The sequence below is a fragment of the Tetrao urogallus genome, assembly GCF_951394365.1.
Source record: "Tetrao urogallus genome assembly, chromosome: 1".
Classification (NCBI taxonomy): domain Eukaryota; kingdom Metazoa; phylum Chordata; class Aves; order Galliformes; family Phasianidae; genus Tetrao; species Tetrao urogallus.
Genome location: NC_136813.1, coordinates 33,699,283 through 33,722,590, shown reverse-complemented (window position 1 = coordinate 33,722,590; position 23,308 = coordinate 33,699,283). Strand labels below are relative to the sequence as shown.

Below are 23,308 nucleotides of genomic sequence, written 5' to 3'. Positions count from 1 at the left end.
AGAAAGATTTCTTTCCTTCGTTAGCAGCTACGTAAGGCCCTCATCAAATGGGAAAAGAGAATGTTGGAGTCACCTGAAACTATGAATGTATTGGATCTGATATTTGGTAAATTGGTCACTGCTGCTGTTGGTTCCTTTTTGTTGTTGTTGTTCTGCAGAGCTCTTTATAAGGTTTCTTGTGCTTGTCAGTTTGAATTGTCATTTTAAAAGTCTATTAGAAAACCCAAATTCTGGTAGTGGAAAGCACTTAAGGTAGATTTATTTGTCAAAAAGTACTGCAACAATGATATGAAAAGTGGAAGCTTTGGGGGAAGGGGAGGTTGTTTATTTTTCTACTTTGGCAGTTTTACTGCAACCATATTTACTAAGAAGAATAGCAAAGACTTTCAAAAAAACCCACAAAAATTACTTTTTTCTCGCTGTTTTCCTTCCCACAGCTTGTTCACTGAAAGACTAAGTCTTCTCTTTAAGAATCTGTGAATCAATTAAAAAATGTTTACATCTGACCTGCTGGCAAACATTTAACCAGACCCTCCCTCTGTCCAAATACATAAGCACTAATATCTAAGGGTGACAATGTGGAGTAACTGATTTTCTGCTACATTTCACTTCTTTATAGGGTTTCTAGATCAGATATTGGATTTGTAGGGACATTATTTCAAATGTTGTGTGAATGAAGCCACTCAAAATTCCTTGATGTCACCATCCCAGAAAACATTTTATTGCATTTAAACAGATGCATACTTGAGAATAGTCTATATGTACTGACTGATTCTATAAGGCATTTTTTTAACTGGACAGATCACAGTGTACTCTGCATCTCTACTTTCAGTTTTCAGTAACATCTTGTTTTAACTGCAAATGACATGAAGGTTAAGCATGCCTCTGTATCACTGTCCTATATGCCACTTCTGATTTAACATTTCTGTTACACTTTCAAACAGAACTTTATTAGATTGATGCTTATTCTTAAATATTGCATTTCATTATCACTTCAAATTATTTTTTACTTTCCATCACTATCAGTACGTATTCAAGCAGTCAGTCCTTAATGTTTGTACCCTAAATCTGATGTGAGTTTAAAAAAAAAAAAAAAAAAGCCAAAAACATAGGGCTACTTTTGTATAGCTAGTAGTGATAACCTACCATTGATTGCTAGCAAAGTGACGTGAACAAATGTGAGAGCCCTTCAGCAAGAGAAGACAGAATTGAATTTATTTTTTTTCTCTCCTCTGTTTTCTCTTTCTCTCCTTACTCATGCTCTAACAAGGTGGCTTAGTTTCTAGACACTTTCCAACCCTTTTTCTGTTATCCTTAAATTACATGATGTATAGTCCTTTAGAGAGCACATTCCCAGGTTGTAGCAGTGTCTTCAGCTGATATTTTTTTTCTTAGCTGCCAATTCTTTTCTTAAATATTAGAGCAGTCTTTTCTATAACTTGCTTTAAGTTGTGCATTTTTTCAGTGACTATTAGTTGACAAATAGTGACTACAGTGTGTTTACATTTTTGGAGCGCCAGCTTTCAGAGTGTATCCATTAATTCAAGGCCTGAACTGCTATCCTGTGCTAAAACTGGGTTTATTTCATCATACTGAACTTCTTTTGTTAACTACTGCTCTTTTTTACAACATAGATGCTTAAGTCTAGATTCTCTTTTGTATTTGAAATCCCATTCTTTGGATTGCTTCATCTCTCACCTGCTTTTGAGATTTATTTGAAGAGTAAGGTTGTCTTGTCTATGGTGTCACCAGATGCATGAGGCAATTTATGTCTTGAATAAGTGACTCATATAATGCTATTAAAAAAAAAGTTAGCTATTTGGGGAATATTACTGACTTTTTTTTTTACTTCAGATAAACCTAGGATCTTAACTATACAAGAAAAATATGGATTTTACCTAACTTGTACTTTAATTGAACAGTAAGTTGTATACAGCATACTAGGACTGTATCCACCAGTCACATACCAGGTTTGTCTAGCACTACATAGATTGTATATCAACTTAAAAGGAATGTGATCCCAAATTTAAGACAACTTCTGATTTGTAAGTTATGGGTGAATAGTCATTTCATCATTAGTAAGTGACGCAATTCAAACATGAGAACTGAGGTGGTCCTACAATAGACCAGCCGTCTCCTGAACTTCTTAGCCTTTGTTCTGCTTTTAATATAAAAATGATTACTTTGACACGTAGATTGCAACTTACATGCTGTCATTCATACTTCTGGATCAGACTGCCTTTGGAATTTGTTACACCAAGTTCAGCATTTATGCAGTCATTTTCTAAAATTACGTAAATACGCATAGTGTGTGATATATCTTCATAAAGCTTTTGCTTTCATTTTTTTTTTATATTTAAGCTATAAGTATATTCATATTTTCTAAATTGTAAAATATGTTTAGGATCTTATGAATATTTTGAAAAAATTTGAACTTTGTAATCTAAATTCAAATTTCTGCTAATAAGACCGTAGATTTTTGTTATTTATGTGGAATTGCATGATTTATTTTCTTGCAAGTTTTTTTTTGTGTATGTGTGAGTGTGTATTTTTGAAACTTAACCCAATGCCTTATCCAAATCCATGTAAACTGTAGTTTGCTAACATTCTGCATCTCTACATCTTAGATAGTAACACTTCTGTGGCCTAATGATCACAGCTCAAATGCTTCCCTGTTATAACAGGCTGAAGCTTAAATTCACATAATATAGACATAAGTTTCAGATATTCCTCTGAGTTCCATCCTAACTTGAAAGCCAATGGAACTCAGTAAAAATTCTTTACTTGCATCTGTGAAGACAGTCTAAACTATCACATACTATGGTTACAAAGGTAAATAACTTGTAGAAGGGGATCTTTATGTGAATATCACTTGTCTTTATACTATTAACGTTCAGATACGTGCTTTCTTGTGTTGTTCAGATTCTCAGCAGAAAACACATCAATCAATTATTTTGATCTTATCACTGTGTAAAGAATCCTATAACTGTGATAACACCAGCAAAATTTATTGTAATATAATTGAGAACTCCATCATTGTGGCATCTTCATCGTGTCTTTCCTTGAATACTATTTAAACAACAAGCCACACTTTAGTCAGTGGATATTTACAAAGCATGCCCTTCCTTATGCTAAAGCAGTGAAGTGATGTCAAAATGATTTCTTAACATTCTATATGGGAAATCTGATGTTTAGTTTGTTTTCATTGCTGTTTCTCAGTTTCACTTTTACCACAAAAAAAATGGGTTTAAATCCATATTTCAGTTGATTTAAAAAGTTATAGCTTAATTTGAAGTCAGTTTTGCAGCATTCCTTTTTGCAGAGCTGTCTGTATTGTTTACATGGTTTGGGGAAAAAGGGGTGTCACATGTTTCACAGATTTGCTGGAAGTGTTTTATGCTTTGATTCTTCTTTATTACTGTCAGCTACATTGTGAAATATGAATATTTTCATTAGTTGAGAAGTGCTCTGCAAAGCAAAAAGGCACTGAGTATCCCAGCACTGATAGTTTAAACAATGAAAACTGTAAACATAATTAATTAGAATTCTGATTCCATCAGATAAAACTAAACAACAGCAACACTCCCTCTATTAATAGGTGCCCTCAAAGACCCTATTTTCCCCATCCAGTCTAAGTTCATAAGGCCTCCATTTTGTTAATTTCATCTCGCTAGGGATGGAGAATCAATAGTTCTTAATGTGATCCTTCCCTCAGAGGGGAGTGAAAGATCTCACGTATTGCATATTATAAAAATCGGTTTCTGATCCATAACAATTGAAATGTCATCAGTGATTTCTAACATATGTTAATAATCTGTTGTCTGTAGGGTGATTTTCTACAAAAAACTCAAGGTCTGGCCAACTGTAGGATTATTGCCAGATTTGACATATTTTGGTATATATGTTTTGTGCAATTAAATTTACTGTTAAGTGGGCAAAAGTTCTGATAATCCTGTATATGAAGAAATCCTGAAGGTATGACATTAATATCCAACAAGTATTTTGTGTAAGGTCTCTCTAGGGAATTTTCCCTTTCAGAATTTCCCTACCATTGATAACACTTTCTACTTGTGCCCTGACTTTTTAGTTGCACCACTGATACTTACGTGTGTTCTCTTCAACAAGGGGACTCCTGAGGTAACATTTTTGTCATTTAAATTTATTCTTCAGGACTTAAGCAGAAGGAATTACAGGACTGTATGTCACTGTCTAGTTACTTACTAATATTAATACTCTGTGCGCAGTTAACAGTAAGCTCATGACGAAGTTGGATTGTAGATGTAATTTTGCTTTATACCACTTGGAAGGAAGGCAGGAAGGAAAAAAGGAAGGAAGGAAAAAGAAAGAATGAGGAACAAGATGTGACAAAAATTGACCATGAATCCACAGGAAAGTAGACACAGGAGACACAGGCTGATATGTCGCTAAGCATGGAGCTTGTTTTTCAGCTGCAACTATATTGCCTTGGCAGAAAAGCATAAATTATTGAAAGCAGATGTTCCCTCAAGAATATTTGTCATGTTTGTACTTGAAACTAATGCGGAGAATGATAAATATGCAGGTATGTTTCATTAAAAAAAAAAATAGCCTGAAAAACAATGTGCAGTATGTCTTCAGAGGCCACATCAAAAGTTGAGATACAGCAAAACCTCATCGCATCTCACACAGTAGGATGTTCAGGGAATTAGATACTTGTAGTACAAAAAGGAATAGAACTGATCAGAGTGTATATTAGTTAGAAACCAACTAATAGTCATTACAAGTCATATTCTACCAAGATCTCAAAGGTGCTAAATCTTCTGAAATATACAGTAATTAGTTTATGCACTTGCTAGTAATCCACAGACTCAGAATGCAGCAGTTACTCTTCATTTGTATGAAGTATTTGTACTAAACTCCAAAATAAATAAATAAATAAATAAATAAATGGCAGAAGCAATTTTTTTTTTTTCTGAAAATTTTACTTAGAAGTGAAACCTATGGAGATAGTAGCTGAACGGCATTTGGGAAATTCTTGTTTATATAAAGGCATGGGAAAAAATAAATGACAGCAAATTTTGAGTGAAAAAAAATAGTCAAAACAAACAGCGCTCTTTAAAAAATATCTACAAACATATCTTTATTGACTTTTGTTCTCAGAGAACTTGTCATTTATGTGATAGCAGTAAGATTTCTAAACAAATGTGTATAAAATGCTTGAAACTTTAAACGGTTTAAACTTTAAAAACAGTGGGAATCTCTGGAGCCATGTTTGGAACATTTTGCAGACACGCAGATGATAGCAGTTTTTTGAGCATTCATTTCCAGGACACTGCGGCCTGTCCTGTTTAATATTTTTACTGATGACCTGGACAAAGGGATTGAATAGACCCTCATTAAGTTTACAGATGACACCAAGTTGGCAGAAAGTGTCAGTCTGCCTGGGGGTAAGAAGGTCCTACACAGGGATGTGAATAGGCTGGATAGCTGGGCTGAGGCCAGTGGGATGAAGTTCTACAAGACCAAGTACAGGGTCCTTCACTTTAGCCACAACAACCCCACACAATACTGCAGGCTTGGGGCAGAGTAGCTGGAAGACTGAGGAAGTGGACCTTGGGGTGTTGGCTGACGCTTGGCTGAACATGAGCCAGCAGTGTGCCCAGGTAGCCATCCTGGCTTGCATCAAAAATAGTGCAGCCAGCAGGAGTAGGGAGGTGATTGTCCCTTGAGTACCGTGCTCAGTTTTGGACCCCTCACTACAAGAAAAACATCAAGGCTCTGTACTATGTCCAGAGAAAGACAACAGAGCTTGTGAAAGAACTGGAGCACAAGTCTTATGAAGAGCAACTGAGGGAACTGGGATTGTTTAGTCTGAAGGAGGCTCAGGAAAGACCTTAGTGCCCTCTACAATTACCTGAAAGGATATTGTGGTGAGATGGCAGTCAGCCTTTTCTCCCACACCATAGGACTAGGGGGAATATTGTCAGGTTGCACCAGGGGAGGTTCAGGTTGGATATTAGGAAATATTTCTTCTCTGAAAGAACGGTCAGGTGCTGGAACAGCCTGTTCAGGGAAGTGATGGAGTTACCATTCCAGGAGGTGTTCAAGGAACACTTAGATGTTGTACTGAAGGACGTGATTTAGTGGGGTAAAACTGGTGAAATGTGGATGGTTAGACTAGATGATCTTAGAGATTTTTTCCAAACTTATTGATTCTATTATTTTATAATTCCTACTCCAAATATTATCCCTCATCTCCCCCATAAGCAGGGATATATTAGAGTCCTCTTTAATCTCTCTCTTGAACTACTTGTAAATGCCTTTTATTCTTGGAGTACATTTTTTTTTCCCTGAATCTTCATAAGTTTCTTCTTTCCAGTGGCAACAGGAAGAAGAAATCAACGTAATTACCAGAACATAATTTTCTTTTCCTTAGTCCAAGGCTGTAAAAAAGCTAAGAACCTCTTCTGCCATTGTTAGAAAGCTAACAGAAGACAAGGTCATGTCTCTGATTCTTCTTTCACACTGAATCTGTTGTTGCTTCTGTTTCTGTGCTGTTCACTGTGACATTTATCTTCACCAAGCAATACAGCAGTGGTTTTGCAGAAGTACAGTGTTGTTATTGCATACCAAAATATTTGTATTCTGAAGCTAACAAAAGGTACTTTATTTTTCGAGCAGCTTCTATTTACTGCAAACTGTTAAATGCAAATGCAAAGTCTCTGAATCATTAACTGCTGGAGACTAAGACAGCATCCTTACATATTTTATACTCAACATTAAAATGCGTTTATTTTGACTTCTTTAAAGATGTTTCCTGCCAACAAATGCAAGGGTAGGTGGTCCTTTGAGCTGATCCTCCCTGGTATTCTTGTGCACTTACAGCTGCTAAACAGAAAGGGCCTTGTCTATCCAAAGCTGCATGCAAGATTTCCTGTAAGCTCAGCTGTGCCACCAGTCAGAATGTTCTCACTCCACAAGTGCAAAATAAGTGACGCTTGAAAGTTCCTTCAGCCCCTCATCTCTGTAACACAGCTGTCAGTGTGAGTGATCTTTGTGTATATTTTTTAATTTATTAGTTGCTTATGAGTTGGAACGGCAATTGTAATGCATTTCTCTTTACTCAATGAACTCCTTCAGAGGCAAATGGTAACAAAGAAACAGATGTTCATAGACATCCTCACATACAGAAGAATATCTGTAGCTGAATATAATACGAGAAGCTAGTTTCACATAAGAATGCAAATAGAGTGGTTCTAACTGCTTTCTAAATGCAATTGTAATTGGCAAGTCTCTGCTAATAGGTCTTTTTCATTTGTCCCTTTTTCTTTTTTTTATTCTCTGAAACAACAGCACTGGAAGTACTTGATCTTGGCTGGTCTGAAAGATGGATTGATTGCAGTCTTTCTTGTCAGTGTTCTCCGAGTTGAGCTGTAATGTGTAAAAACAGAAATCATACACAAACAGTAAAAATTTGACCTCTTTGTACATAGCTGACTGTTCTATTAACTGTCCAATCAGATCATAACCAGATCTTAATCTTAGATAACAGTGCTTAAACATGGTCTGTTTAATTATACGTAATTAAATAGAAGTAACAAAAACTTAGCATTTAGATTAATTTAGCAGTTCTGTTTTTCTGCTAAAAAGAAAAAAATAAAAAGGAAGTAGGTCAAAAGAACTTTGAGCTTTTAAATTGACTTCCTGAATATATTAATGGGTAATGTAATAAAGCACACAGTATCCTGTGTTGAGTATGTATCATATGGAGGTAAACTATTTTATTTTTGACTTTTATTTTTTAGTTTCTGATGATTTAATAAAAAGGTAAACTACTTTCTAATGTAGCCATATTTAGAGTTTTCATTGTAGTTACAGGGCACTTGTTCTATCATTTGACTACAGTCAGCAAAAGAAAAAAAAGAGTTAAATGCAATTTCTTGGATTTCAGTTCGCTCCCATTGCGCTCCTGTCTTGTCTCTGGGCACTTCCTTGAGTCTGGCTCAGACTTCTTCACACCCCACACCGCCATCAGATGTTTAGACAAGTTGACAGAATCTCCCCATGCCTTCTCTTCTCTAGACTCAAAGAGTCTCAACTCTCTCAGTATTTCCTCACAGGAAAAATGCTGCAGCCTAATTGTCATCTTCATGACCCTTGACTGAATTTGCTCAATTATGTCAATTCCACTTATCTTCCAGATGTGTCTCACCAGCACTGAGCAGAGGCAAAGCATCTCCTGCCTTGTACAGCTGGCAGTATTCTTCCTTGGCTTTCTTTGCCCCAAAGGCACATTGCTGACTCCTAGTGATTTTTTCATTTTCCTTTATTGAACTTCATAAAGAATTCTGTCTAGTCATTTCTCCAACTTCAAGGTCCCTCTGAATGGGAACACAGCCATCTAGTTAATCAGCCATCCCTCTGGATTTTGCACTATATGCAGACTTGCTAAAGGTGCTCTCTGTCTCATCATTTTTTTTTCACAAAGCTTGAGAATAAGATGATTCGATTATTTAAAGGGAAATTGGGATCCAATAGAGATGCAGAAACAGGTGCCACACATCACCAAGGTTTTCTTTTTAATCACTTGTACAGAACCACTTCTATGATCACATTTTACCTTCTGGTTTTCTATGATATGAATTAACTTACAGAAGTTAAATTGTTACCAACCTTGATTACAACAAATGAACTTTAAGGATTTGTGAATAATAGAAGTTTGCATTTCACTTTATTTTAACTTTCTAGAACTTGAATGCAGCTTTCATTCACATGCTCAGAATCACAAACTATTTGTGCCCCACAAAATCACTGTATGACAACTACATGATGGGACAATTTTAGCAAGAGCAAACAAGACAGAAAGAAACCAACTCTTGTCAGCTACAAGATTTATGGAATTAGGTGCTACAGCCTGGAGAAGAGAAGGCTATAGAGTGACCTAATTATAGCCTTTTAGTACCTAAAGGAAGCTTGTAAGAACAGGAGGGGAGTCAACTCTTTGAAAGGGCAAATAACAGCAGAACAAGGGAAAATGGTTTTGAGTTGAAGGAGGGAAGAGTTAGGTTGGATGTCAAGGTATATAGTCAATGAATATAAAGATGTTATAATTATGAAATAAATAAGACAGTTTAGTAAAGTAGATTATAATAATAAAAGCAGAATAGATAGAAAGCTTACCCACATCCTGGGCTTGCTACAAAACTCCGGAGGAGGGATCTCCAAAAGAGATCTTTTCCTACTGGTAGTCAGCTTGTAAGTGGGTCTAGGTGCAGCCAGGCTCCACCCCTTCCAGCAGCACAGGTGAATTGCCTTCACCTGTGCTCCCATGCCTGACTCATTGCTTGCCTCAGGTGATCAATCAGAGGTTCAGGCCATGATTCAGCAATTCCCATACACAGGGGGAAGTTCTTTATTATGAGAGTAGTGAGAGGTTGTGAATGCCCTGTTCTTGGAGGTGTTCAAGGCTGGGTTGGAGTTGCCTCTGAGGAAAGGCAATTGAATAGCAACATTCCTGGCAGAAACTGAGTTTAACACTTTTTAATTATAAAGGGAAAGGGAAATGTCCTTTCAGCCAGTCCGTCCAAGGCATACTTGACAGCTATTTCAACTTTGCGCTTGTACATCAGAAGTTTTCTGCATGTATTGTAAGAACATTCTTACAGTTAATTAGAGTCAAAGGAGCACTTAGCTGTGTTAGGAGTTATTGCTCTAATTCATGCAGTGTTACTGAAATTCTACCATTTTCTGGACAAAGCTAACCTTCATGTCCACCAACAATTTCTGTGTAAGAGTGTATCTGAGTGGAGTAGAGTCACAGTTTAGGGGGTCACAATAATGCACATTTTGAAACATTTTTTTCTCTGGAAAAGGAAGTTTCTTGTATTCTTGCGTTGACTGTATGAGCCTTAATAAGAGCTCCTGACCTGTTCATGTGTATGTCTGAAAGTGCTTGAAAAGTTATGTGTCAGTAGTATGAATGTTTCACAGAATCTTCCTGTCTGAGAATCTTTTCAAAACTGAGAAAACTGAACCAGTTCCAAACACTGGGGCTCGCTCCTGCATTGATGGCTTCAATTACCTCCCTGTCCCTGTTCTACACTCCAGAAATTAAGTTATCAAACACTACATCATTGCTAAAACTTTGCTCTTACGATATTTGGCCCTTTGTTTTTTACTCAAATTGGGACCTTTAATCAGTTGGGCATTGCTTTATGGGATTTATTCTTACAGTCAATCAGTATTCAAGCAAACTTACAGTGGAGTACTTGAAAGAGAAAAAAAAATGTTTTCTGCTTGCAGATTTTTTTTCTTAAATCTCTTCCTAATCAGTGCTTAAGAGTATCTTAAGTTGTATCTTTTTCTCTCATGCTTAGCCTTGTGTGAATAATCTGGGAAATCTCTGCTGCTGTCCTAAGACTGGTATTCACTTGCCTCAGAAGATTTGTTATGTTACAGTGAAAGACTTGGCATAACTAAACCTAGAAGGAATTAAATTCCATTTCGTCAAGAACTGGGCACAGTGTATTTGACCTGAATTATATCCTCAGCTGAAGACGAAAAACCAAAACAAAACAGTTTATATTTTAGTGAGAAAAAAATTATTTATTTATTTACTTATTTATTTTGCTAACTACTGAATTGTGAGACCAGGACTTGATCATTCAGACAAGAAGAACAAACCCAGTAGCTTCAGTGCTACAAGTTTATTTTTGAATTACATAAAAGCTAGAATGATGCCATGATGCCTGGATTTATTTCAAAGATTATATCAAGTCTTTGGTATTTCAGATAACTTGATAAGTATCCCCTGAGTTCTTGCAGCCTTTTCCTTCTGTTGCATTTGTGAAATATGAAGATGATGTGGTTTTACACTGACGGGCATCTTCCACCACGCTGCTCTCTCACCTCTCCTCCTCAAAAAGAAGAGGAGGAGAAAAGATGATGGAAAAAGGGTCATAAATAAGGACAGGAAGATCATGCACCAATTACCGTCACAGGCAAAAACAGATTTAGAATAGGGAGATTAATGTAATTTATTGCCTATTACTAACAGGCTAGAGTGATGATAACAGTATGGGTATTAATAGCTAGCTATATGACCTCATAGAACGTGGTGTAATCAACTGCTGATTTAGGCATCAAAAAACAGCATTTGGAGCCTCACTGAAGATGTAGAAGTTTGAAAAACAAGCTTTCTGCATGTTTTAGTACAGAACAGCAAACTGCAAATGTTTTTATTTGCAGTTGTTAATTTTTCTTCAGTAAATCCACATATACTATAATATTGCTAGAGGTGTTTCTTTTTTAATTCAGTTTTTATATATGTCATTTATTCTTCTATTAACACTTCTGCATGTCAATGAAAACATTAGGCGATTTCTGGCTACAGTGTATTTCAGATAAGAAAGAAAAATAGATAGTGCCCTTAAATACATTCCAGGTATGCGACAGAAAGTTGATTTTGCAGTATTTCCATTCTATTATTTAAAATATGTAATATTTTTATTCAATTGGTCTTCTTATTGTATAACATATTATGCACTGTTTTTTTTCTACTGAAATCTGTTATGTTTTTGAAATAACTATGCAATCCATAATAGTCTTAGAAAGGCTTAACATGAAAAAAGATGACATGCTGAAATAGAATTGAAAGCAATTTTTTTTTTTTGTTATTACTACCACCTAAAACAAAGTTTCTGAACTCTTCTTTCATAAGCAGTTATGGTTTTATTTTGGAGACTGTAATATTATTGAGTCTTTTTTGAATTATTACTACCCACAGTGCTTATAAACTTTCCTCCAAAATGTTTGTGTACCTTAATATAACTAATGGCTCATTCCTCAAGCATCACTTTAAACTGAAACTCTCACTGAGTTTTCATTTGACATGTGAATATTAAAGAATTTTATGAAATCAGATAGAAAAATAAGTTAGCAGAACAACAATAAAAACCACCAAGAAGGTGAATATGCAATCTGAGCAATATTTTTTAAGTTGGTTGCTGTACTGGTCCGCTGGTCGTGAGAGAGGAAACTTCATTGTGGTTAAGTATATTATACTAAATATAAAGCAAGAGAAAACTTGTCTGTACTTATATTCCACATCTGCCATGTATTGCATAGAAAATAAATGGGGATCAGTGTTATTTGAAGTTATAAAACATTTGGTAGTTTTCCATTATTTCTCCTTATATATAGCTCTTTAAGTCCAGTAGTCGTGTCTATAGAGAAAAGAGAAGAAATAAGGGTGTTCTCAGATTATAGTTTCATCATTTTCAAGACAGCATCTTGGAGTAATAGCAGATGAAGTACTACAAAGAAGATTGTTCTTCTTAGTGCAATACATTTAATAAATTCCAAAAATGAAATAAAAATAATTCCCTAAACACAAGTATACGTACAGAATTAGCAAAAATTAAAGAGTGGGCAAAATCACAAACAAAACATGTTTATAAAAATGTAATTTAATTTTGAATCAATGTTACAGAACATCTGTTGTGAGCTTTAAATATGTTTATATGTGTATTTCTATAGATCAAAAAAAAAAAACCCAAACCTTTTTTTTTATATTTAATGACATTTTTCAAAGCTCAAATTTTGAGAGTAGAAATGCGTTCACTAATATCTGCAAAATCATGTGATGTGTCTGACCGGATCCAAGGTGTATGTTGACCTTGGGAGTTTAGCCTTGTGAGACATAATGAGATTTCTGTCATGTAGTTAGTTCTTTATTGCTCTGTGGAGATTTTTCATTGTATAGGAAATCCATGGTGTTGTGGGGTTTTTTGTCCTGACAGGTGTATAGATAAAGGATCAATTAGGTTAAAATATCTAAGATTTCTGATATATTTATTTGAGGAAATATAAGTAATATTTTTAATGCTTGTGTTTAATTATAACATCGTGGTAACAGTCTTAATTCTTTCAGGGGGATATTATCCCCACACGTGTAATATGATGAGAAGTATATTCCTGGACTATATCAATATTGAACACAGATCATTAAGTATGAAAGGAAAATGGCTTTTGATTAAAGCTACCTATGGAAGTCATTTTATATCCTATTTAGTCCAATATTTTTCCTTCAGCTTCCCACCAAGAAACAATTTCAACTTTTTATAACAATAACTGAAATGATCTCTTTTGTCTAATGCAGCAAATCACTTAAGGGACAGCTCTTGAAAGCTGACATGAAACTGATTATTTGCAGTTGCAAAAGGGTAGTGAAATGAAAATATGAGTGAAGTGACATTTCATTTAAAACTACAGTTGAGAATGAGGAATGTGAAATGAATGAAATAAAATTTGGCCTAGTGCAATTGACAGAAGACCAAATCTGCTCTGTTTAGTTGTGAGAGAGCAATGTTCTGAATGTTAAAATCCAAATAACTTCAAATAAGTTTTAAATAACTGATTTTAATACTACTACGAATTATTGTTGTTTCTTATTGTTAATATTACTTATGCTTTCATATTGCTGTGGTTACCCAGAGCTTTCCTTTCCTTTCTCTTACAGAAGGGGAGGAGACTGGAGTGATGGATAGTCTGTTGGAGGCCTTGCAGTCAGGTGCGGCTTTTCGAGATCGAAGGAAAAGAACACCAAGGCCTAAAGGTGAATATTCTATTTCACTTTTTTTTTTTTCCTGAATAAAGCTAAAATCATTATGGGTCCAGTGGTCTAAAGGCTTTGGGGTTTAATTCTTTCTTGCAGTGATATCTATCTATCAGGAGTCTTCAGGCTATTTTGCTGCTGTCTGTAGTCCTGTAGAGATCAATGTACTGAACTTAGTGCAGCCTGACTGTTAAGGTTCTTCCATATAGCTATGTATACTTTAAATTTTAGAGGTTTATAGTAATAGCCACTGTATACAGGAGACAAAAGTACACTTGTCCTGCCAGGGCATCAGTTTATTCCACGGTAGATTTTGTCCTAGAAATATCTAACTTTCAAATATTTCTGCTTGCTTATGTCATTACGGTACTCCATGCAGAAACTTTCAAAGAGGTGTTTATTTTCCTTTGTTTTCTTGCTTTTGCAGAAACACCACAAAATCTTAGTCCAACCACACAGAGGCCGGTGCTGAAAGCCTGTAACCATGGTAATGAACCATATTCATGAATTGCATGCTCTTTTTAACTTAGCTTATGTAGTTGATCTGTGTTCTCAAAAGATGGCTGTGATATTTTCTGTTTTCTAGTGGAACACTAAAACAGAATTGGTACCCTGTTGTTAACGTTCATACGAATATTACACCATGACACAGTACTTATTATGTTGTAGAGCTCTTCTGTCTTTTTTAAGTTTTTTATAATTGTTTAAAATTTGATCATAGTTTTCAATGCAGTAATTTTATAAGCCTTAGGAACAATAATGTAAGACTTTTTAATCTATTATGTACTTTGTTAGAAAGCAGAGATTGCAGAACATTTAAAATGTTAAATATTTATGACACTAAATTATATAACCTTTTGCATTCCTTTGTTTTGGTTTTCTTGGTACTTTATCTGGAATAGTTTAAGCTGTCAGTCACTAAAATATTTTAAAAATGATGTTGTATCAGTGAAGTAAGAGGAAATTAATCAGTTATTTCATGGAATAGTATTTCTCCAAAATTTGAGCATGGGTCTTATCCGTAAACTCCCAAAGAATCCCACTCAATGAGTAGAAATACTCCTCTGCATGAAGTTACAGTGAGGGTAAAGATGTTTTTTTAGCTTTCCTAGATAATCTGCAGAACAGTATTTTAGCTGCATTTTATCTAAGTCTCAAGAATACAGATTGACTGTTTTCAGTGCTTCTAACCTAGTGGTCTCAGTTTATTTACATAGTTTATTTTATTAAAGAAAAATTTTTGTTAACCTTAAAGAAAAACAAAAGTCTTCATTTTGTAAGCAGAATGCATTATCTTTTGATATTTAAATACACCTCATAATTTAAAAAGCAAATGCAATCACACCGGGGATATTAATTATACCTCGGTATTTCTTATGTTTTTATTTCTTAAATGTCTGCAGTGGACAAAAAGTCCATACAGAATTTGTCATTAAACTGAAAGTCAAATAATCTAGAGCCAGAAAGACAGGTGAAAGATAATTTAATTCACTTCTAGGAATTGGCCCAAGGAAGAATGAAGTAAATTTGGCAGGTGCTTGTCTGGCACATAACATACTGATATTTAAATAATGACTACAGAGCACATCTGAATTCTACCCTGTAAGATACCACTTGATGGAACAGTTATGTTGATTGTTGCTTATTTTCAGCCCATTATATTCAGCCTATCATCTGACTACAGGCAGTATAGTTTCCATTTTCAAACTATAAACGCATCTGGACAAACATGAAGACTAAGTCTTTTGTCTCAGGTTAAAAAATAAAGAAACAACACAGAACTTTAAATTCTGCAAAGCATGGGAACTGGTTTGTATAACTGATGGATATAATCTGGTACTCAAATTTGGCTAAAGATCAGATGCTTATCCTAGAAGAGTAAAAGTAAACTCTTGGGTTTTTTGTTGCTTCTAATTTAGCCTTATTTTCAATAGATCATCTTGAGACGATATGATTCTAAGATGTTTTAGAATGAATGCAGCTTTTCTTGAGCCTGTCTCATTTTTCCTGGAGCAAGATAATACATTCCTGATCTTTTAAAGAATTCAGTGCTATGCTGTTGATTTGTTTGCACTTGTCACAGTATCTAGATGGTTGTATATAACTGTCTTGAGCCAAACATAGCACTGAACTTGATATAATTTCTGCTAAAATATATGGGCATTTATTGCTTGGAGTTTATCTTGTAAATTATTCTTTTTTTTGTTTGTTTTATTTCTTCAGCTGTTGAAAGCCTATGTAGGTAATTGGAGAATGTTCTGTCTGATCATTTATTTTGTTTTAGGAAATTAGAAATTATGTAGGTTGCAGATTATCTAGAACGTACACTAGACCCTCAGTAGCAAAGCTTGTTTTTAGTAACCTCACTGAAGTTAGTAATGTTGTCACTCAAACCAAGATTTACAAAGCTTTAATTTTTGGTTACCAAGGAGTTGAGCATTTTATAATGTCGAGTTTGTTTTCTTCAGTCTCATCCTCTTTGTAGTTTTTTTCTTTCACTTTTTGTCTAATGTGGATAAATGTGCAGTAACTTATTGTTTCTACGTATACTAGACATTATGATTTATTTTCTGTAGTTCATTTTATGAACTCTGTAGTAAAAAGTCTCTAATTTCAGCTTACATCATAAAAATTGGAATATGTCATTACACAGAAAGATTGGTTTGGCCTTTAATTGATTAGCTGTTTTTCCCAACTTGAAATTTCAAATGAATGCTAAATTTTGTATCAGTGCGCCAAAAAAGCTACTACCTTAAAATAGGTGGAAAGCGATAAAGCACTTTTCTTGTTTGATTCTTCTGTTGAGACTAACAGATTCACTTATAGTGGACATGCTTTATTAATATGCATTGCAGATTCATACCTAGAGTGTACTTCTTTGACTCATAATACACTCAGAAAGAATTACAAGTCATGTGTTGAAATATCAACCTACTGAATGATTCAGAATGCAACAATCTCTACTGGGCAGATGCCATCAAGTTCTAACTAATCTTTCTTGTTTAGAAACAAAACAAAAACAAACAAAACCTGTTTAGTCTTTATGATTAAAGATTTTTCTCTAAAAAAAAGTGAAATAAAATTGTACCCCAGCACAGTAGATGTAAAAAACTGTGACTTCATATTTCATAGAGTATGGAAGGGGTGAGAAATGCGGAAAGAATGTCCACTCACTCCATAGCTGTAATATAAATGGCAACAGGAAGGTAATTTATTTCATCACTGCCATTATTATCCTCAGTACAATACACTCAAGGCACAAAACTACCTCCTAATGGTGAGACTAAGCCAAGTCTTTTTTAAAAAAAGAAAAGTGAAAAGCAGAGGAGCAAGCCGGCACTAAATAGCGCTAGAAGGAGGGTAGACATTTTCTCCTTTCATTAAATAGATTGCTCAAAAAAAAAAAACAAGTAGTAAATGTAGTCGAATGATAGCCATTGATTGGTCCTTTTCCTCCTTGTGATTTGTTGATCTCCCCTGAAAACTCTGGTAGTCTTCATCTGGTATTTCTGAGTGTTAGTTCTCATGCTGCTTCCCAGGGTGGCCTCTTGGCTGCGTTCTTTTATTTTCGGTTCTACTGCACTTTTCTTTTATTGAACAGATTGCCTGTTTTTTTTTTTTTTTTTTCCCTAACACGATGTGTTGTTGGTTTTCTTTTTTTGTCATTTAATTCTGCTCTTATTTCTGTGATCAGAATTACCTTAGGAATACAAATCTTTTCAATAGATTTTTGTTGGTATGACTTGTATATTTATTTCCTTTGTTTCTATTAATACCTTTTTGTATTTATTGTACTAACAGCTGAATTAAATTTATACAAAAACTGCCTGGTAAGGTTACAGTTAGCTTTAAAAGAAAATAACCATAAACTGTGGAACTATTGCAAAATATGCTTTTGCTGTAATTGCTTGTCAGAGTAGTGTTCAGCTCTAGTTGTCTGTTAGTGTAGTTCTAGTGTTTTTGTACCTTTGATTCAGTAATATCAAATGGAGAAGCTTTATCTTTCGAGATCAGAATAAAGCACTTAATTGCCACTGATCAGGATTTTGCACATTATGATATCTTTTGAAGCAGCTAATAGCTAACGTTGATCTGAGTCTATCAGTTATTTAAAAAAACAATCAACATACATTAACATCTTGCACATTTATTCCAAGTTAGTTACGTTCAAATACACAAACAAGCAAATCCAAGGCAGCAAAGTGCCCACTGCAGCACAGAAAACTGCATTATTAAATAAGTTTTCAGTCAAGCTTTGCAGTCTGCACTAAGTTCTCTGCTGCTATGGCTACACATTTATTTGCAGTAACATTAGCCAAGGTAATGTTATCTGAAATACGTGAATAGAAATTCTACATACAGCTGTGATTGCACGTATATATATCTCAAATGCAGTGGAAAGTGATTTTCTTTACAAGGAGGTTACATTCAAGATACTGAGAGTAAAGCTATAGTAAAATGGAAGTGAAAATGCAGGTTGATTTTTCTGACTACAGAGGTTGAAAGAAATCTTTCTTTTGCAATCAGTTGGGTTGTGGACTGTGCTTTCTAAGGTCTTCTTTCCATAGTAAAGTCAAACCCCCACTGTAAAGGATGGTGTAAATTACTGTGCTTTTTTGTTCAGCAAACCTGTAAAAGACAGAATGATTTTTGTATGATGTTTAGTCTGAACTGTTTCAAATACATATGTTAAATAAAATTCTTGCCAGCAGTGTTATTCTAATCCCAGTTAAGCAGAAGGAAACGTTTTTTTGTTTTGTTTTGTTTTGTTTCTGTTTTTTCATCTCTTATTCAGAATAGAATTGTCTTCTGAGGTACATCTTAGTGTCTCTGCTACCTTATTTTTGATAATCATACATGGCAATGAGCTAAGGCTCATCTTAATTCTGAAAATCAGTAGCACAACCACCTGCAGGTCGCTATTTTACTTGAGCATTGCTATATATGACAGCATGTGATGATTTACATTTGATCTCAGTTTATCCTTTAAAAAAAAAAAAAAGTGTATTTTGCTGTGTTTCCCAAAATTGCATGCAGGGAACATTAGGAAGTACCTAACATTGGAGAGACATTGCAGCCTGTGAATATTTTTCCCAGTAGGTTTCTTAACCTGTGGCCCTGAATATGCATTCTTGAACACGATCATTTCCTCATGGTAGACATTGTTTTTAAGAAATTATTGATGTTAGCCTGTTTTTCATTCCATTCATGAGCTAAACATTTAGCTAGATGTTTTTTCTCATGTATGGAAAGAAGAAAGTAGACAAACTTTTGGGAAGGATTTGTGAAGTTTTACTGAACAGTCTAGTTTCCTCAGCAAACTTGCAGTATCTGTAGGCACTGTTATAAAATGAAAATATTTACTAGGATTTTTGTTAAAAAGAGAAAGGTAGTTCTCAACTGCTCCCATTTTAAGACCAAATCTTCACTTCAGTATTCACTTCAGAAGTCAAGTAAAACTGCTGCTTGTCCTAACAGAAATAATTCCCCTGCAACCATATACAATGTTAATTTATATATATATATTTTATTTTTCTGAATTAGGCAGCAAAGGTCAGAGAAATCGTGGCCATAGGAGCAAACTTTGCGTATGTGTGAAAAAATATCCAGATGAGAAAAGTTAGTTGCACTCACATGCAGGCTCTCACAGGGATGGCCCTGTAGAATTAACATTCAAAAATATAAAGAATGATTAATTTTGTTGCAAAGTTTTTAGGGTCTTTATCTAGGAATCTCCCTTTCTTGAAGTTTAATGTTGGAGTAGAGAAAGTGGGTCAGAAGGATGAAAGGTGATGAGAAGGGGTTTACATGAAAAGTGGTAAAATTTCAGTTTTCAGAGCCTTTTCCAAAAAAAAAAAAAAAAAAAAAAGCAACATTAACATTTTTTAATTGACTGAAGATTGACATAAAGCAAAACAGGAAATGACCCTTACAAAAAAAGAACAACCAAATGTTGGAAAATTGATACATATTCTGCTAAGAATGGAAAAATGTACTTCAAATCAGTAGTAAGTGCATGATAGTACTCTGAAAAAAACTGGTATAGAAAGAAAAAAAATCTGTTAACTTGCTGTCTGTATAAGCCAAATCCAAACTGTCAACCTCTTGGCAGCACCCATATTTAGAAATGGAAAAGAGGAATTGTAATTTTAGGAAGAATGCCACGAGTAAACTGTCCTGCATATCTTTGTCTTACCATGAAGAGTTACAGTGAATACAGTATAGACAAGAAAGAGAGCGAAAGATTTCTAAGAGCAAAAATTCTGAGTGCTACCTTGGACCTTATAATGGGGCTTACTCTGCAGAGGTTTGATGAGTTCGTTACTAAAGAGAGATCTTCTGAAGTGTTCAAATTAGACACTCATAAGAACTAAGTGCTTTTATAAATATCTTGCCAGTATACATTGGTACTAGTTCAGTAAGAATGCTTCTCTCAGGAAATGCAAGGACATTTTCTGCAAGATGAGAACTGTAGCAAAGAAGTGACATTTGAAAGCAGTGACACTCTATATCCCATAATTGCACATATAGTAAATGTCAGATTCATAGTCATCTGTCTGGGTAACCAGATTTCCAAAAGGTACTACAGGCAGGTTATATATTCAAAGCAGTCCTCTGAATATGCATCACTGGACAGTCTTAAATCTGCAAAGGGAGCTGTAAATTACCAACAATTTATCCATATTTGTCTTTCTATTGTTTAGTCATGCAGAACTTTCCATTTGAAGACGATTACTGAGCTGATTTGTATAGTAAAGAGGTTCTGTCACTTCTCAGAGTGCTTTTCAAATCTCTTCCGTATTCGTTAAACAAAGCTTTAGGTATGAATTTACCAGGCCTTTTCCCTTCTGTTTATCATTTTCTGAACGTTAAGAATAAGTGGCATCTAAGGTCCTGAAACTTTCTTCAAATGCTTTAGAAACACTGATCCAAGCAGAATAAATAACGTATGTATAGTTTGAACAACAATCACAGTTCTCATTGTATTCTTACATATATCATTTTAAAAGGATTGCCTTTACTTTCTTTCACTATGTTGGGTTGTGAAATTTCAATAGCAAGATGTTAGAATTGAGTATTGTCTGGTTAATGGTACACTAGGGACAAAATCTTAGATTGATACAGTGTATTGATCCTGACCTGAGTCTTTTGTGACTCAAGCAGTGTCTAGTAAATGCAACAGTGTTCATTCAGTATTTCAAAAGATGCAGAGAAAGCACAAAACATTACACATCAAATTCTTTAAACACACTTAATTCATCTTTCATTGCCATGTAAGTGAATGTGTTCCCTTAACAGTTTTTTTTCCTCCTTTGGGATTATTTAGTTTCATTTTCTAAGTGGTTGTTGCTGCAGAGCAAAAATGTGCAGTGTAAAAGAAGTACTGGAGTTCTATTTCTTCCTGTTGTTTGTTGTTGTAAGTCAACATTCAGTGCAAATAAAAGGCATTAAAAGATGCTGGAAAAACAAGAGCATCCTGTGCTTTCTTCCTTTTTGTTGGAATAGGAACACTTGGAAGCTTTACTTTTAAGTTTTGGAATATTCTAAAGGGAAATTTGCATGTAAGATGAACCAGAACAGTTAACTGTGTCTGTAAGTTGCTTGATAAATGTGGTATCATCTTTGTTTCATCCCAAAAATAGATAAGTCTTGCTTATTTCCATCATACATGCCTAAGGCAAAATTCACATCAACCTCCCAGCAAAATAATGAGAAGACTCAAGAGACTTTCTTGGTGGCTCCTACTTAGAGATCATGAGTGGCAAAGAAAGCAAATACAGGACACAAATACAGCTTTCACGTGAATGTCAGAAGGAAAGATGATAGCCAGAATGATCTGGAGTAGTGCAAGACAGTTGGACTATGATTAGATGGTTAGATCCTATTAAAATGGTTTTGGAAATTACTCATATTTTTCATGACAATTCATCATTATCTACATTAAGCTGTTTCTGGCATAGTAAACGTACTATATATTGCAGCTGTCAAAAAAATTACACAATTCACTTATGCAGCTCATCAGTGGGCAACACCTTTGTGAATACATTACTCTTGCAATCTGATATTTTCACTACTTCTGACTTTCTGCTTTCAGTTTGCACCATATGCACAGTCTCCTATATCACAGTAACATGACCCACAAACCTTACCAACTTCCTTACGTTCATGTAGCCTACAAATCCAAAATGAAAGGCTATAATATAAGCATATTTGGGGAAGAATATTTAGATTATGAGGAAAATTGGGTTAATAAAGAGTGTATTCACTTTCAGTGGACACTGTAGTTTGACTCTTATTTTTGACACAGAATCAATCATAGAATCATAGAGCCATCTAGTTCCAACCAAAAGAGTTGAGTTCCAGCGCCCCTGCAGGGACAGGGACACCTTCCACTAAGTCAAAGTCTTTTCTGTTTCTTAAATCACGGTTAAATAATTTAAAAGGGTATATATTTTCACTTCTCCAATCACTTTGTTACTTGAGTTTTTCTTTGCCATTTGGGAGCAGATACTGGCTAGAAGCACTGCATTTTATTATAATTGCTTTTCATAAACAGAAAGATGAAAAACATATCAGATAATCTAAAATCAGGATATGCCTCACATTTTGCTCGATGAAGTGACTGTTTTAGTTAAATTTAAGATTGATTTCTACACTTCACCAAAAAATATTAGTGGGAAATGGTAAATTTTGCATTAGTATCATAGGTATTTGTGTTATGGAATGGAATTAAATCACAGCTGCTTTGGTGTAAACATCTTGGATAAAAAAGCTTAATAAAACCATGGGTAAACTATTTGTTGGAAAACGCCTGCCTAGTGGGACACAAATTAATAGGCTGGTATTTTCATGGTTGGAGCTTCCAGATCCCCATATGCATTTTACTTCAGTCACTGGATTAAAGACTGAATGTTTTCTGTGGCAGGAATCATAATCGGCTTTCCTCATTCAATATGAATATTTGAATCACGAGGCTCAGTAATGTTTGTTATTTATAGCAGAACTCTGTAAGCAGAGGAGCTAATGAACAGAGGGAATTTTCCAGGGATATGGAGAGTATGGTTTAAATTTGTGCCCTAAGGGAATAATGGAATCTGGATGAACCAGAGTTAAATGTAGCTGAGTAAAGGTTTTCGTAATCATTTTGAAATGGGTACCTTTTCTTACTGTATATATAATTACATTCAGTGACTGTTTTTTCTCATTTTCTTAGTTTAAAAAGTAATGAAAAGTAATTTATTCCCCAAATACCTCACTTCATTTCCTTGCCAAAATTGCTTTTTCTTCCCCAAAGAATGTTGTCTGGAGAAGTTTATCTGAGACCTATTCTTATTTGAGCATGCATTACTCTCGTTACCAGAAAAGGAAGAGATAATACACTTTTTCTTCCTATGTTCTAAAATATAAGTATTTCTTCTTCCATCTTTTCCATGAGAAAGTAAAGTTCATGACACCTCTCCTTTCACTCTACCATCATTAGCTGAAAAACTGGGTGAGTCATTGTAACGATTCCAAACCTGCTGATAACCATATGAACACAATGCCAAATTAGGCTGATGGAGGAGCTTGGAGAGGACTGTTAAATTTGGAAGAATGAAATAAGAACTATTTTAGGAGAAACAGAAAGATTTCCTCCAAACCAGAGCAGTTCCTGTGTACTTTTGGGTGGCTGTGGTTGGTTTGGTTTGTTTTTCTATTTGGTTTGGTTTGGTT

The 23,308-nt window shown here is 34.8% G+C and overlaps 1 protein-coding gene across 1 annotated transcript in view; it reads left to right on the top strand.

The window, feature by feature from the left end:
- Positions 1–23,308, top strand: part of DIAPH3 (diaphanous related formin 3) — a gene marked incomplete at both ends in the record, with an annotated part of 225,786 nt that overhangs the window by 155,746 nt on the left and 46,732 nt on the right. The window contains 2 exons of the mRNA XM_079534573.1: positions 13,499–13,594; positions 14,022–14,081. Coding sequence (XP_079390699.1) covers positions 13,499–13,594; positions 14,022–14,081 — 156 coding nt within the window. The remainder of the gene's footprint in view (positions 1–13,498; positions 13,595–14,021; positions 14,082–23,308) is intronic.